The sequence below is a fragment of the Cantharellus anzutake genome (genome assembly GCF_015039405.1).
Source record: "Cantharellus anzutake strain C23 chromosome Unknown EI90scaffold_25, whole genome shotgun sequence".
Classification (NCBI taxonomy): Eukaryota; Fungi; Basidiomycota; class Agaricomycetes; order Cantharellales; family Hydnaceae; genus Cantharellus; species Cantharellus anzutake.
Window position 1 is genome coordinate 363121 of NW_024066975.1, and position 15267 is coordinate 378387.

At 49.2% G+C, this 15267-nt stretch overlaps 8 protein-coding genes across 8 annotated transcripts; 4 read left to right on the forward strand and 4 right to left on the reverse strand.

Moving 5' to 3' along the window:
- Positions 1–1176: 1176 nt before the first annotated feature.
- EI90DRAFT_2900086 (ubiquitin-like protein) lies at positions 1177–1470 on the forward strand (the record flags this gene model as incomplete). The annotated part of the gene is made up of 3 exons (XM_039054037.1): positions 1177–1232; positions 1286–1306; positions 1362–1470. Coding segments are annotated over 3 exons (186 nt in total), but the record flags the coding sequence as incomplete, so codon positions are not given.
- A 259-nt stretch (positions 1471–1729) lies between these two features.
- Positions 1730–3462, reverse strand: EI90DRAFT_3154821 (uncharacterized protein). Its single transcript, XM_039065955.1, has 3 exons — positions 3126–3462; positions 2842–3065; positions 1730–2784 (listed from the first exon to the last, which is right to left on the reverse strand). The coding sequence occupies exons 1-3, from the start codon at positions 3433–3435 to the stop codon at positions 1957–1959; spliced, it is 1362 nt and encodes a 453-aa protein (XP_038915692.1). The 5' UTR covers positions 3436–3462; the 3' UTR covers positions 1730–1956.
- Positions 3463–3485: 23 nt separating this feature from the next.
- EI90DRAFT_3059252 (uncharacterized protein) lies at positions 3486–5124 on the forward strand. Its single transcript, XM_039060421.1, has 3 exons — positions 3486–3686; positions 3746–4131; positions 4182–5124. Exons 1-3 carry the CDS (start codon positions 3530–3532, stop codon positions 4929–4931), a joined length of 1293 nt encoding a protein of 430 aa, XP_038915693.1. The 5' UTR covers positions 3486–3529; the 3' UTR covers positions 4932–5124.
- Positions 5125–5236: 112 nt separating this feature from the next.
- EI90DRAFT_3145699 (uncharacterized protein) lies at positions 5237–7652 on the forward strand (the record flags this gene model as incomplete). The annotated part of the gene is made up of 10 exons (XM_039065327.1): positions 5237–5279; positions 5478–5815; positions 5872–5920; positions 5941–6017; positions 6065–6164; positions 6218–6608; positions 6662–6820; positions 6876–7247; positions 7302–7525; positions 7579–7652. 10 exons carry the CDS (start codon positions 5237–5239, stop codon positions 7650–7652), a joined length of 1827 nt encoding a protein of 608 aa, XP_038915694.1.
- On the reverse strand, positions 7576–9979 carry EI90DRAFT_3059254 (armadillo-type protein). The gene has a single exon (XM_039060422.1). The coding sequence runs from the start codon at positions 9963–9965 to the stop codon at positions 7776–7778; it is 2190 nt and encodes a 729-aa protein (XP_038915695.1). The 5' UTR covers positions 9966–9979; the 3' UTR covers positions 7576–7775.
- Positions 9980–10124: 145 nt separating this feature from the next.
- EI90DRAFT_3059256 (uncharacterized protein) lies at positions 10125–12037 on the reverse strand. Its single transcript, XM_039060423.1, has 3 exons — positions 11367–12037; positions 10407–11315; positions 10125–10349 (listed from the first exon to the last, which is right to left on the reverse strand). Exons 1-3 carry the CDS (start codon positions 11984–11986, stop codon positions 10232–10234), a joined length of 1647 nt encoding a protein of 548 aa, XP_038915696.1. The 5' UTR covers positions 11987–12037; the 3' UTR covers positions 10125–10231.
- A 713-nt stretch (positions 12038–12750) lies between these two features.
- Positions 12751–13235, forward strand: EI90DRAFT_3059259 (uncharacterized protein). The gene is made up of 2 exons (XM_039060424.1): positions 12751–13063; positions 13120–13235. The coding sequence occupies exons 1-2, from the start codon at positions 12771–12773 to the stop codon at positions 13145–13147; spliced, it is 321 nt and encodes a 106-aa protein (XP_038915697.1). The 5' UTR covers positions 12751–12770; the 3' UTR covers positions 13148–13235.
- On the reverse strand, positions 12957–15071 carry EI90DRAFT_3280893 (cryptococcal mannosyltransferase 1-domain-containing protein; the record flags this gene model as incomplete). Its single annotated transcript, XM_039066789.1, has 5 exons — positions 12957–13382; positions 13444–13630; positions 13688–14017; positions 14073–14873; positions 14937–15071. 5 exons carry the CDS (start codon positions 15069–15071, stop codon positions 13249–13251), a joined length of 1587 nt encoding a protein of 528 aa, XP_038915698.1. The 3' UTR covers positions 12957–13248.
- Positions 15072–15267: the final 196 nt, after the last annotated feature.

A 15267-nucleotide genomic window follows, 5' to 3' on the forward strand; every position in this document is an offset into this window, starting at 1 on the left:
GGATGATTACTTGGGCTCGCAACAAAATTGGACGTGTCAAGGGATTCAATGATTGAATCAGCACGTGATACGCCATGAATCTTTGGAGTTTGACCTGGGTGTCTCTTCAGCCTCAGTTGCAGTACTGTGTGCCTTCCTGTGTGTTTGATCGCTTCGTTTCTAGGCCTGAGTATTTTATTGTGAATTTGTGACTCACTGGTTCAACGATGTTTGGCTTGTGTGTCATTTAGTTGTTATCATTGCTACTGGCCAATTGCTCCGAATCCATGATCATTAACCTCCTTTGCTTTAGTTCGTTGCAATGCCCAGGCGACATCAAACTTGTCTTGTTTGTTAGCCGCATGTCCGTGGATCGGAGTTAACCGATCATATTGTTCAAAGCTCTAAGCGCGCGCCAGCAGCGAAGAGCCAGCTGGTTCACGAATCGCCAGTTAATATTTGTGTTTACAGGAAACCTGAAATTTTATTGAGATCTTGATTGGCCACATCTACGGGTGCAATACGAGCCTTCAAGCGCTGACTTTCAGCAACGGACAGACGTCATTCACTAGCAACTGGTGGAAAATGTATATGTACAACGTAACACAGGATGTATGTACAGATTGCAGCGGGAAATTTTCAAGAGCCATCGCATTTGTTGGAAATACAGGGAACAGTTGACACAAAGATGCAAGAAAATTTGTGATTCTTTCTGACCAAAAACGCCTCAGATCGTTATGGCTCACCCCTTTCGACGTAACAAGGTGTAATTGCCGGATGAGCGATGTCATTCGAGCAGCTCACGAAGAGGCTCTGTCATCTCTCTGCAAAATCATCAATGACGTTTTGAAACAGAAGAATCATGAGGGCAAACCAGAACAACCAACCTTGGCCTTATATACCTTTTCGGAATCAAACAAAACTCACGTGGTGATACTGTACAGTTCCGCGGCACTTCAATTAATTGCTGTCATCACCCTCAAAGGTTTGGCGAAAGTTAAATCTCCAAACTTTCACTCACTCTTCTCGCAGACCAATCATGCAAATCTTTGTCAAGACGTTAGCATACTTCATGTCTTAGTCATTCTGAGTTTGATGTCCTTTTTCGTCTGTTAGACTCACGGGGAAGACCATTACCCTCGAGGCACGCACCCAATCAAGTTATTATTTGCGCCACCCTCATCTTTGTATATGTAGGTTGAGTCCTCGGATACCATCGATAATGTTAAGACCAAAATCCAGGATAAGGAGGGGTGCGTTCAGTTATTCATTTTATTTACATGCAATACCGACAGAGTGCATTCAGGATCCCCCCAGACCAGCAGCGGTCAGTTCACTCTAAGGAAACTGCGAAATCGACTTCGATGCTATGCCTGTTCTAGATTGATTTTCGCTGGAAAGCAGCTTGAGGATGGTCGCACTCTTTCAGATTACAACATCCAGAAGGAATCCACGTTGCACCTTGTTCTGCGCCTGCGAGGTGGCATCATTGAGCCTTCATTAAAGGTTTTAGCTTCGAAGTACAAGTGGGTCTTGCTATAGTTCACCCCCTTTCCCCTTTATTCATGGCGTCGGTTTGTTTGGTAGCTGCGACAAGCAGATTTGCCGCAAGTGTTATGCCCGCTCGCTCCTCGTGCATCGAACTGCCGCAAGCGCTCATGTGGTCATTCGAGCCAGCTTCGCCCGTGCGTGAACATTAGTTCTTATATTGTGCAGTGCGATGCTAACATGCTTATCCTGTGTGCAGGAAGAAGAAACTGAAGTAAAGGTTTTCGCTCCTCGCATTCACCCACCCTTGTACCACATGTTATTATGCTATGGTGCATGCCCATATTGCAACAAGCTCTCCATTTCCTCATCAAGCAAATACAGCGATGATGAAATGCAAGTGAGACTCGTGATAAATAATGTCATAAACAACAACATGAGTGCTGACACTCTTACAAAGCAATAATTTAAGTTCAACGGTGAACACGATTAAGGCTCGATGTCGAAAGGGGCAGATACTATGCCCAGCGTTTCCTCATCAGATTGGCCACCAGAATCTTGAGGAAACCACTCTGCAGGTAGTTCGAAGTCTGTCCAGTGCGTGCCCTCTGGGTCGAACATGGAGGGCAATTGGTTCCCGAATGCGGAAGCGGTCCGCAAACCAGCCCGAGTCGAAACATTATGCAATTCTGCAGCGCGGATGATATCAGGTACGAAGTTCGGACGCTGAGTTTTGGCATGAGAGACACTAGAGAGCCGAGGTCTTATTGGTCGGTTAGATTTGGGAGATGGGACTGTTTTCGGGCGATTTCGGTGGGTTGGAGAGTATAAATGCCCAACCATACTCATGTTCGGATCTCGAAGGATGAGGCTACTGACATTGGGGGAGGGAGTAAAGGGTGATGGGTGGGGTGTTTCAGGGGCAGACGATGAGTTTATCTCGCTACTCCCGGAGCGTTTAACGGAGGCACCGAATCTCAGTTTGAACTTGATTGGCAAGATGCTCTCTGCGTGCAAGGAAGATGGATCCTGCTTTTCGGAGAGCAAGCGATCATACTTCTTCTCCAGATCCTCAGCCTCTCGAAGCAGCTCTCTTCTCTTCTTATCATTCTCCGCTGATTCTGCGGCAGAATGACCAGTATAGTAGGAAGGGTTATTTGAAGATGAGCCAATGGAACGGAGCTGATCGATCCGCTGCTTCAGTCTGTAGTGCTCATAACGAAGCTTCTCCTTTTCCCGAAGTCGCTGCCTTTTCTCCATCGTCTCAAACTTCCGATGGCGAGCCAGATATGCTTGATCAGAAGTGTCTTGAACAGACTGAAGACTGCTTGTCAACCTTAGGAAATGCGGTACGACTATAAAATAGGAGCTAACCTCGTCATTTTCCCTTGCTCGTAAACGACTTCCAACCGTAAACGTCTCAGGTAACATCGAGAACTCTGGAGTTTGAATTTGCTCTTGCGCCTTATATGAGCGCTGAACATTTGGATCATCAAACACGCTCTGAATTTTATGGGCTTCGGATAAAGGAGGAACAAGGGTAGAATCGGTGACTAAAAGGAACAGTGCAGTTGGGGGCAAAATCGGTTTATTTTCAGCTACCATACGGGCCCAGATGTTAGTTAATGAGAAATGTCATCCATATATGCACCCCGCACCAGCCCGTTGTTGAGCATCCGCAATCAATTCATCAATGGAAGAGTTTCCCAATCCTAAAGCGTGTCTCGATGACCTAGAAGGAAGTACTCGCGTAGCTTTCTTAGACAATGGCTCAGCTGGAGGCGTTCGAACGTGTTCAGTAGCGGCGATGGCGCGTAGTGGATGCTCTGGCCGCTTTCCAAGCGCTTTTTCAGATAGCGCAGGCACCGGAGACCCAGAGAAGTTCTCCTCAATGCTTAACTCATTTGAAGCCCTTGACTGACGGCTTGAACGCCTGACAGTCGTCATAGTTTCGGTGGGCGCGTTCATCGCCGCAAGTTTTGACCAGACATTCCAACAATTCCAACACCTACACGTGACGGGCCGATTGGCGCCGTTATCGCGACTTCTCAAGTCTTCAAAGATGGATATCACAGTTCACCAGTTTGTACAGAATGACAAGAACCCTGGGAGCTCCATTATAGACGACGGGGTCAGCTTGGTTGCTTCTGCATTCCTTGACCTCCACTCGTGGACGTCTGTAAGTCTTCCAGACACCCAGACTCGACCCCCAAACCCAGGTGAGTACAAGCCAGTGGATCGATTATCCACACAGATTTATAAACTATGGACTGCATAGAGGTTTCGTTGTGGACGTTACGAGATGCCCCACCAATGCCCCCTCGACAGGATTTGCCACAGAAGCCACGAACGCCAGAGTGGGATGCGCCGTTTACCGAAGCTGAAGACGAGGGAACGTCCGCTCTCGAGCCTTTTCGGGGCTTGGACGTCAGCTTTCTTGACTCTCTGCCTCGGAAAAGGGCCCCCATGTTTTCTTTAAATACTGATAAACCATCCAAACGACGGCGAGGAAGCGAAAAGGACGTGTTTCATCAAAATCGGCTTGCCACACCAGCTCGATCAGCTCCAATAGTCCTTGTCCCTGCGTCTGCCTCCCCTTCCGCTCCAACACAGTCGAGCGCTTCTCGAATTGAAATCCTCTCTGCGAGTTCAATAGTACCAGAGGCAGGTCCTTGTCATAGAAATATTGCATCCATATCTGATTCCCGCTTCAGCCCCACGTCATATGTTCGCCTGCGCCATTATCACTAGCCCAAGGAACAACGAACTACGGGGAAATACCCAAGCATCCCATACATTCCTTTCTAGGCTCAATTGAAACCTCCATCAGCTCACATCCCCTAGCGCTCCCTTGGGATGCAAAGTATGCTCGGGGCTCTTGGTTAATTCCCGTCAGGGGTCCCCCCGCTCACTCATTAGCGTCCTGTGGATGTTTATTGCCTTCTATACCTTCGCAGGCTTCCCCTAAGCTACTGGAATCGACCCACCCACCACCCACTGACGCTAAAGCCATCCTTTGGACGCCAGAGCTCTTACTGAAATTCTGGGACTTCCTTATTTTAATGCGAGCAAAGGGAGTTCTTGGCCCGATAGCTATCTTTCTCGAAATTGAAGGGCTGGTCCATCGTCTAAACCCAGGAGTGAGGGGAAACATTAGCGACCAAAAGGCACCAAGAATACCGGAAATCAGCGCTGTCTTTCAGTCTAGCCAGAATTCTACCTCTTATAGCGGGGAGCCAAACGAGTGGATTCGGCTAGTGTGTGATGGGAAGCATGCCCTCCGGATACGCACCATTCTGGATAGCTTCAAGGGTAGTTGGCCTTCCCTGACGTCGTCGTCAGGTTCAGACGCGGATCGCATGGTCAGTAAAACTCGTGGAAGCGCAAACAGTCGACACCCCATCATCAGAGGTTCGCTGCTTGTCTATACCGATGATCTTGGCAGACCGCTTTTTCTTGCGTAGAGAATTCGAATTCTGGCCATTCACTCCACATCGTTCAATGTATTGTTCAGTGCGCATTCGTTACGCCTTATCTATTATTATTTATCTTTTTGCCGCCGCGCCTCAGAGAAAGTTCCCCCTTTTGCTTCCATATCGCTAGATGTAGAGGCCGAATAAGCCTTCGAGCCACCTTGATAGTGGGCATGCTCGGCCATCCTATGCATGAAATTATATATAGGCATGCATGATTCGGAGGGAGACGGAGAAAATCCCGTCGATCGTAACGCAATTTGGTGGTTGGACCTAGCTCTGAGTCTACGTGAAGAATGGGTCAAAGCATTTGCCTTCGCATTCGGCGGATCAAAGTGAGTAAACGTTGTAACGACACTACACTACTACACTTGGGCGTGCTGTATCATAAGAGCCGCGGACTCGGCCCAAATAACCCACAACTGAGAATTGAATTTCGCCTCTTGAATTTGGACATGGCGTTCCCTTCTACTCGTAGTTGTCTCGCCATTGCGGGCGTCATTCTCTTAATTTGGTTCGTCTTGTCGGCTGATATAGAGCCTGTCGCCGTCACGTCATGGCTTAAAAACTCAAGTCCCAATGAGACGGTCTCAATCGTCAGACGCGTCAAGCTGAAACATCCGATTACCCAACTGATGGAAAAGGCCGATATTGTTTACAGGAGAAAGCTAGGATCGCAGAGCAGAACCTTGCGCCAAGCGGTGTCCCAATACAAGAAGCGGTATCGCAGACTCCCACCCAAAGGCTTCGATGCGTGGTGGGAGTTTGCGAAAAGCAATGATTTCAAGATGGTAGATGAGTTCGACTCCCTGATGTCGGATCTGGAGCCTTTCTGGCTTTTGTCCCCCCACGAACTGCGTGAACGCGCACGACAAGTATGTCCAACGTTTCTTTGGAGCATGTACCCTCCAGAGTTGACAATTGTCATGAGGTTGGAGAATTGCCATCTATAGATCTTGTAAGCATCGTTAATGGGGAAGGTGTTGTGTCCCCTTCGAAGGATTTGAAGGGGAGGATCGCCCGCCCGCAGACCGTGCCATTGGATTCTTTACAATGATTGAACCTTTTATTGAGCTGGTGGGTGTGGATTGAGCCCTTATACCTTTGTTTGACTTTGCTACCAGCTTCCAGATATGCAGTTTCCGATCAGCATCAAATCTGAGGGGCGGGTTATTGTCCCTTGGGAGCAATCCCTTCAACCCAATGCAACTGTACTCTCATCTGGTACCCAAAGCTATTCACGAATTCCACTTTAAGCGGCTGATGCACATTCGCAGACGGTGAGGGATTGTTGGGCGGGTCTTTTACGGAAGATTGGAAAGGCGAGGGGACTGTGTGGGACGCCTTCCGACGAGCGTGTCCTCCAGACTCTCCTGCTCGGCGTCTCTTCAGTTCTGTACGAGGACAGGCTCATACTTCCCAATCGTCTTTCAACCTACTCTTCAACAAAGGCTCGACGCCAACAATCCATCCAAGCAGCCTGGGTCTCGTGGGTTTCCAACGCTTCGTGGATTTTTGCAAAGAACCTTCAGGCCGCATCCTCCAAGGGCATTTCTTCTCTGATTGGCGGACTCTCCCCTCCTTGTTCCCCGTCTTTTCTCCTGCGAAAGCTCCTGGGTATAGCGATATCGTTATACCTAGTCATTATTACTATGGTGCGACGAAACGGTAAGGCTTACCCCATCCGCATAGGTGATCCCTCACGCTTGAAATCCGTGTAGGTATACGTACGGAATTGATCCTGTCCTATTTTTGATGAAAGAAACGGATAATTTCGAAGTGAACTGGGGCGAAAAGAAGGATGTTATTTTCTGGAGAGGTGCATCGACCGGTGGTGGTAGCTCGCCGCCCGGCTTCTTGCACCAGTATCATCGCCATCGGTAGGATACACTTTGTTCAGTTGATTCAGTGTGCTTGATCAGCTTTACCCGTTAGACTTGTCCAAAAAGCCTCAGAGCACTCAACTGGGAACACAACGGTGCTTTTCCCCGACCCGTCGACCAGCACGGAGACGTCGTTCATATCTGTGGCCGTGCCCACCGCAGAAATCAATAAGGAAATCTTCGATATCGCTTTCACGAAAGCTATTGGATGCGACCTGTACGTTGGCGGCGGCTGCGAACAAATGATGGAGGATCACCGCTTTGCGAATGCGGTGCAACTTACAGATCATTACAAGTATAAATACTTGATTGACTTAGATGGGATGGGATACTCCGCCCATTTCCTCGCTTTCATGGGCAGTGAAAGCGCTGTACTAAAGACCACTGTGTACAGGGAGTTCTTTTCGGATTGGATCCAACCCTGGTGCGTCCCCTGAAGCGGTAAGCTGAGATTTTGTTGCTGATTTTGTTGCTTCAGGTTACATTACATCCCTGTGTCCGACTCATACAACGACCTGTACAACATTCACGCATACTTCTCTGGTCCCTCCCCCTCTGAGTTGAAAGCATTTAGCCTCTTGGGGAATCATACCAATGAATTTTTGGCTGCACACAAACGAGAAGGCGATCAAAAGTTGCGTCGTATCGCTCGTGCTGGAAGACAATGGAAAAACACGATAACTAGAAGAGTTGATATGCAAGGTATGAATTGCCTTATTAGTTGTAATCCTAACGCTGGCTTATGATGTTCGAAGTCTATGTGTATCGTTTATGCATAGAATGGGCGCGCCTGTGGTCGGATAACCGCGACGCTTATGTATTTCGCTAATGGGTCGCTCAGAGCGAAAGGTGAATCCTTTGGGTCTAATTTCGGTTTTCGCTGTATATTGTAATCCTCACTCGCAGTATATAATGCCATTCGCTTTGCCCTCGATGTCTCCATATCCACATGTCATAATCCTTTATCGGTTAACCATTTCAAACACTCAGCTGCTGTGAAGAGGATACCCTGCACGCTACCTCCCTTCCTGCTTGGCTCACCATCCGAGATTGATTTGATTAGACTAACTAGCGCCGGTGCTAACTTTTCTGTTTTGGCAGCTTCGAGGACCTTCCTTTCCATGCTGGCATCTTTTTCACTATCGAATATGCTCTTGAAGCACACAACCCCTCGATGCGCAAGTTGCAACGTGTCGTTCTGCAGCAATGGCGAGCTGTCTCGGCCGGTGGATCGACTTGGGTCGATCAAATCCCCGAGAATTGCAAGTACACCTTGGGGACCTTTCTCAACAGACAACAAGGACTTCACACATAAGGGTGAGATCGATAGGAGTGTTGCGAGAGTTCCAGATGCCGCTTTACGGGTCGCAAGATCCTCCGAATCCGACAACGCGAGAAGAATGTGCATTCGGGAGATAACACCCTTGGGTGGAACGGCGGTCGCCTCGACGTCTGCTCCATATCGCTTCAGCAGTCCCTCAGTGGCCACAATATTGCACAACAACTCGTTCGCCGCTCGTCGTATGAGGGGATGGTTGTCTAAAATCAACGAATCCATTTGACTGATCACATCGTCTGTTGCGATTCGCTGAGCAGCAGTCTGAGACGTGGACGCTAGATTGGTCAAGGCCATCAAGGATTCGAATTTTTGTAAGAGTGAGGAATGCTGGTGTAACAGGAGTTGTTTGAGCGGCCGAATGGCATCGAATATGCCTGTTTCCGATGGCCCAAATAATATGCGAGGGTCTGTAGTGATGGCAAGTTTCGCGAGAGCCTGAATAGTTGGAAGGGCTTGTACTGGAAGTCCAGATGTCGTTGTCTTTGTCTTTGTCAATGATGATGATGATGGAGCAAGGAAGTGCCCGATTATAGAAAGGATCGCCTTTCCGCCCCCACTTTGAAGGACGGCTCCGCGGTTTTCCTTCGGTTGGACTAAAGAAAGATATGATTGTCCCACAGCCTGCTGCGAGGCTGCACTTTCGGAGCGTGCGAGAGTGGCGAGCACAGGGAGCACTCCGGCCGAGATGAGTCGCTTGCCACGGGAAGCCACAACTTCATCACTTTCACGCTCATCGTCACCCGTGTTTCGTTCCTCTGATTTCTCCCCTCTCTGTAAATTCCCTGATATCGCCAATTTACGCAATTTTTGTATCTGGCCCTCTTCCTCCGTTAAACGGGGGGCATATTGAACGAATTGAAGGATGATAACGCATATTCCATAGATCAGTGAAGCGTTAGCTCTAGCTTCTGGACTTTCGTCAATCTTTCGCGCAATGAGGTTATTCCCCCTTTTGATGGACGGAACGAGGGAAAATAGACGCCGTAGAAACTCGGCATCTGCAGCAAGCGATTCCTTGATAGTGGTCGCATCAGTGAGATACGCAAGGCCTTCGACGGAGTCTATGACCGCCTGGAATTCGCCTTCCTTCACCTCATTCCCCCTGTCCTTTGTGATTATGGATTTCATAATGTGTGCAAGCTCTTCGTCACTTTTCGACCGCACGGTGGCGGGAGTATCCCCCGTCAATGGAGTCGCCGATGCATCGTCCTGCACCCTTGAAAGCTTCGCCAAGGCAACAGCTGCCGAGGCGCTGGTTCGCTCGTCCTTGGGATTTTGGCATCGAGCCTCTAGCCAAGACAGGAAACGTTCCCGTATTAGATTCTGGCATTTTTTGGAACCGCCCGCAATGGAGAGAGCGGTGCAAACCCCCTGTATGACGGAAGACTCGTGAGGAAAGAGTTCGAGCAGCTCTTCCAACCATTGGATCGTTCCTTCCCGAAGGAGAAGGTATGTCCCCACGTCGTTATCCAGTTGCAACAGGGCGATGAGGAGCAGCAAAGGGCCTCTGGCCTCATCCACAATGGTTGCACGAAACCCATCCTCAAGAAACGGTATAAAGAGGCGCGATATGCTTTCCGTGGCTTGTTGGTCTGAGATCTTACTTCGTTGGTGTTCGCGAAGTGAGGTGCATAATGATGTCAGGATGCCATACGCCAAATTGTGGTTAGAACCTCCAAAGGAGCGGACAACCACAGTCAAATCGCTCGAGGATATCTTGGCACTAGTATCTGTCCCTTGGACGGAATCGATCCTCCTCCACAGAGACCTGAGTTCGTCAGGATCGGAGTCAGCTGAAGACATTGGTTTGCTCCCGGCCCAACGCTTACACAATTTCCCTAACACTGGGCAGCAGTGACCTATCTTCCCATGCATGGCATTTCATACGCAAAGAAAGTGCCACTGTGCCGCAAAAGTATTACTGTACACATGTCCAGTCACTCTCAAGACTACCAAATAAAAGTGCAATATTTTATTCGGTTAGATAAGGATACCCCCACTTGGAATTACAAAGGTACACGGGCCAGGCGCATATGAATAATATCACAGAAGGCTCAAAACCCGAGGTGTTATGTAGTAAATACACCCAGTAATTTGAACGGTGCAACCTTAACGCCTTCAGTCCCTTGCAATTGGCACTCCACATAGTGCGAACCCGGTTCAACGGAACGATCAATGATGCGTATTCTGTTAGAGGGAACATCAGAAGGACAGAGAACGGGTGTGTAGTGAAAATTTGCATACGAGGGTCGAGGATCACTTCCTGCAGCCCCATCGATGACCTTGGCCCCCCCATAGTTGTTGTCAACCCAGCAACTAACCTCGCTTGTCGCTTGTCCGGCTCGACTATCCTGCGTCAAATACCAAATCGCCACATCTCCACCACTTACAGTCACAGGTACTCGGAGCTTGCTTGCAGGATAGAAAGCATACCAATAATAGGCGTCCACCGTGGTTAAACTGTCGGCGACAGCGTGGCTGGGCCTTTTCATGTGCCAACCCGTTCCAACGAAAAGGGAGATAGGTAATGGATTAATCAAGTCATTTGCTGAAACACAGAACGGTTGAACCTCTTCGAAATGGAACGGGTCAGTGCCTCCACTTGGATCTGGTCGTGTCGTCAAAAAGAAACGTGGAACAGCAGCCGCTGCTGTACGGTCGGTAGGAGGAGACCAAAGCTTCTTCTTCCCGCCTTGCGCTTTGTCCCCCTTGCGCACATCCATGCCACGGAAGAGGCCAACTGCGTCCTCGACCTTGGCATCATCGCTATTGAAAATCATTGGTAAAGTCACATCATACGTGTAACCCCTGACAGCGGCCCAACCGGTACAAATTTGCTCTTGCATGTAATGGATGAGCGCATCAGCAAGGACACGATGACCACCCGAATTAGGTAACATTGGGTCTGCGTAGTACTTTTCGAGCGCAAGTGATGGATTGTGGAGAAAACTTTCGTAGAGCAAGGCTTTGATCGACACGTGAGGAGTGTCGTAGAATTGGGCAACCTGGGTATGTAATTGTTCCGGACCAGCATATCCATAAAGGCCCTGGAGTTGAGGCGAAAAATGACCCAGTATAATGACGGCAGGATGATCGGGTCGAATCAATATGGAGCGGACCAGAAGTTCGAAGTGCTCTAACCAAACACCATCGCTGCACAACAACTGTGAGCGATGTCGTGGAAGTAGAGACATGTGGACTTACTAATCATCATCAGAGTCGAACTCTAGAATGACCAAGTCTGTTTGATCTGGAAGGTGGTGACCATTGCAATACGAGTAATAAGAAGAGTCGGTTTTCCGTCGAGCACCGTTCGTGAGCTCGGACGCAGGATGTGGAAATACTGAATTCCACCACGCAAAGAACATCGAAGGGTAGCAAGTGGGGGAAAGTGGATCTTCTCCAGCTCCGTGACACGATGACACGGAGCCGCCAAGAACACTTATGGTGACAGGAAGGCCGCGCATGGCTTTGTGAATGACGCGATGGATTCGGGTTCCGCTGCCTCTATTCAGCACACTCTTTTGTAGGTTGACTGCGCGATACTTCTTGGCTAGCACATCTCCAGGACCATAAATAGGACAAAAGTGAAAGGGCGCAGGATCATTAGCCGATTCGTTCAGATAGTCCCGTGGGGAGAAATGGCGATATAAACCGCGTGGAGCGACATCAAATGCGCGAGAGGATGATTCTGAAGGGAATAATGACAAACGGGTGAAGAGGAAGAGGATGAAAACAATCAGTAAGAAGATTGTTATCCTTGGAGTCAAGGACTGGTGCAAAGCTTTTGATGACCTGGAGCTCGATGAATGGTTGCTCTTCATGTGATGTTCAGATGATTCTGAGGGAGCGCGGATGTTTGCTCTTCGGTGGAGATGCATGGATATGCGACGAAGGTCTAGAATTACTCAACAGGAAGTTACGAATGAATGGTGGCCAAGGGGGTGGTCAGTTTGGGCTAAGATATTAGATTATTATTGGTGCCCTGATCACGCTTGGATGTCAATGCCGCCCAGACGGGGCAGGATGGAACCTTGCTCGAAAGCGGGAAGCGGACTTAGGAATGTTCACCAAGCTCAACTGCACAATTTGCATCCGTGCCCTGACGCAGAAATGGGTGGGGATTCAATGGAGGCACGAAATTAAATTAGAGTTGTGTACCCCCGGGTCCTGGTGCTCGCTGCATGCCCTCGGGATGGCCTCTTGTACGCCATACCCGCCTATGGCTCTTCGCACACTGGTCATCTGCGTATGCTCAGTTCGCAGGTCTGGCAGTAGGCTAGTCTCTCCCCACAACTTCTGTTTCCTCGCGTCCCTTGCACGCGTCGGCCTATGGGCCCTTCTTTCTTTTTTGCGTCCGCTGCACACACCGGCCTTTGTGCCTTCGGCCTCCGTGCCTTCTTCGCATCCGCCATTACGCATCGGCTTCTGTGCCTACTCTGTCAATCTTGCCTGGCGTTACGCCTCGGTCCGCGTGCCTATTTATTTGGTTTTGAAGCATCTTCACAATCATACATAAAGAAATTAAGCTAGTAATGAGAGACGATAATTAGAACCAAAGTATTCGGTCTTGCTGAGGGTGTTTGGCGGTATTTACGTATATCGGGCATGGGTTTTTTATGTCCTTTACATAAGCCCGTTTGTTCGTTCTTCCTGTTTTTCATAACCTCACTTTGTACTGTTGGCTGCTTGCCTGTACACCATCCCCCTCTACCGGGTCACTCTCAATATAAGAAGCTTCGGCGGTTGTCAGGGCCGTCGCCGCGCCACAGATTCTCTTTTTTCACTTTCGCACTCCCGTGCGTGCAACGTTGCAGTTTAGATGAATGCCACCCTGGTACTTGCAGAAATGGCCGTTTCGCTCCTGGGAACGTAACCGGTGTTTCTGAAACCAGTGGGACCTGGTGCAACACACTGGTATCATCAGTGATTCCAACACAGAATATCGAGAACTCACACAAGCTACGAGACAAGAACAGTCATAAACTTAATGAGCCATGGCAGAACATTAATCTAGCTCAATCGTGGGTTACAAGAGGAATGAATAAAAAGGGTATTGGAAGTATGTCCAGGAGTCTATTGAAATTTATTTTCTCAGCCCCCTGTCATGTTTGATACTGACCGCTTCCTGCGTCAACGAACGTTCCGACATGTTCTCCCAAATGGGTTCAACATCAGGACCATCCAAATCACCAGCTCCATCCCATCCCCAGCACCAAACTAGGGAACAGCGAAACATTCAGTGAACAGCCTGTGAAAGATTGGGTGCCCTGAGACATACCATGTCGCGGACCAGGTTCAAAGTCAAGAGGCTCGCTTTCCTCAGACACGAACAGTCTGTCATGTGGCCCATACCATGAGCGATCCTGAGGATCTGACCGTGGATCGTCCGGAAGACCACCCATGCGACTAAAGCCCCGAATAACACTCAGATTGCGTCGAGGAGGGTGTATAATATCATAAACTCTCTGTACCAAACATATATAAGTAATGGGATGTTGACAAACTCGCCCCAAAACACCTACCTGATCATAAGCAAGTTTCACTCGAGGAACGGTGATTATCCTTCCGTAGCCAGCGTTCCAATAGTCATTCCCAATAAGACTACATTCACTAGCCGAACATTCACCCTCGGCAATGTTTGCCATTCTGAACTTCACAGGGGGGATAGCATAGAGCGGCGCCGGGTCCAGCACCGCGACGCCGTTCCAGCAAGACTGAACTTGGATCGGAAGATGGCGCTGGAAGCGAAGCGAAGACTCTGGGTCGCGGAAAACACGTTCAAAAGGAGCGTTCTCGAGGGCGGTGCCGTTGATATCGCGTGCAACCCAGTTATCATAGAATACGGGAGCGCCCTAAAGACGGAGAACAGTCATCCAATGTTATTCAAGAAAAACACTCTGGACTCACGATCTGTTCGTGGAACATGTAATCTGCAGCACAGGTGATAGCTGCGTTCTGACGGCGACTTTGCCAAATAAGTTCCAAAATGTCATCGACACATGGAAGAACGTCATTCATGAAAATAATGGTATCAAAGATCTCCCCCTCGGCGTCGCGTAATTCGTGAAGAGGACGTAAAGCTGCATTCCGAACCTCCGCTAGGTATTCGATACGATGATTGAATTGGCCTCTTGTGCGCATGCTGGCACGAATGACGACTCGCATTCCTACCGTTTTAGTTAATGATTCGAATGTACGCAAGAGAGCCTTGGTCTGATCAGTTGAGCCGTTCTCATATATGGATACAAAGACGTTTTCGTAACCGAGAATAGCCGCAACGCGGAACAGGGTTGCAAAAGCATCTGGTATAATGTCAAAGGAGTTGTAAAGATTGATCGCGATGAAGTACTTGTGTTGCGGCGGGTACTCGACGCCTCTCTTTTGAAAGGCGTGGTCCGGTGCAGCATCTTCATCAAGTTTATCAGATCCCAGGTCATCAGTTGAACGCCAGTATTTGAACCAGGAGGAAGATTGGGCCTTGGTCCCAACAAGACCACGGAGGGGAGCGTACCGCGCACGAGCCTGCGTAACATACAGCGGCTGAGCGGATCGCGTGCATTCACGAGTATAATGCGGGCCCAAATGTGTCAAGAGCTCGAGGATCCGACGACGTTGCTTGGGATTTGGTAAAGGAATATATTCCGTTCGGCGCAATCTTGATTGAGAGAAACGGGACGTAGTGGGGGACCACGAGCGAGATTTAGATGGCTAGGAGACGTGACATCGCCATCAGTATCACCCGACTGGACGTTAACGCTGTTGAATTCTGACCTCCCCATACCATAGTCGCGCGATACAGAGCCCAATAATGATACCGAGAAAAATGGACACTAGAGGAGGTAGCTTATTGACCCTGTCCACCAGTTGGCTGCGCGTTCGGGTATGTCGCTTGCCCTTTGGAGGCATGGGGGTTTGCAGACTTAACCCGATCATTGAGAACGCGGACAGTGCCGAAAGAGAAAATGTAAATCGGCCAGCACGGCTGTCGTCTCGACAACACGGGCAACTCTCAGCCGGAGCGTTATCTTCGTACCCATTCTCATTCCAACAGTACTCTTGCTAACCTTATAGGCATAAAGAAATATAGCGCTAGAAGAAGCGA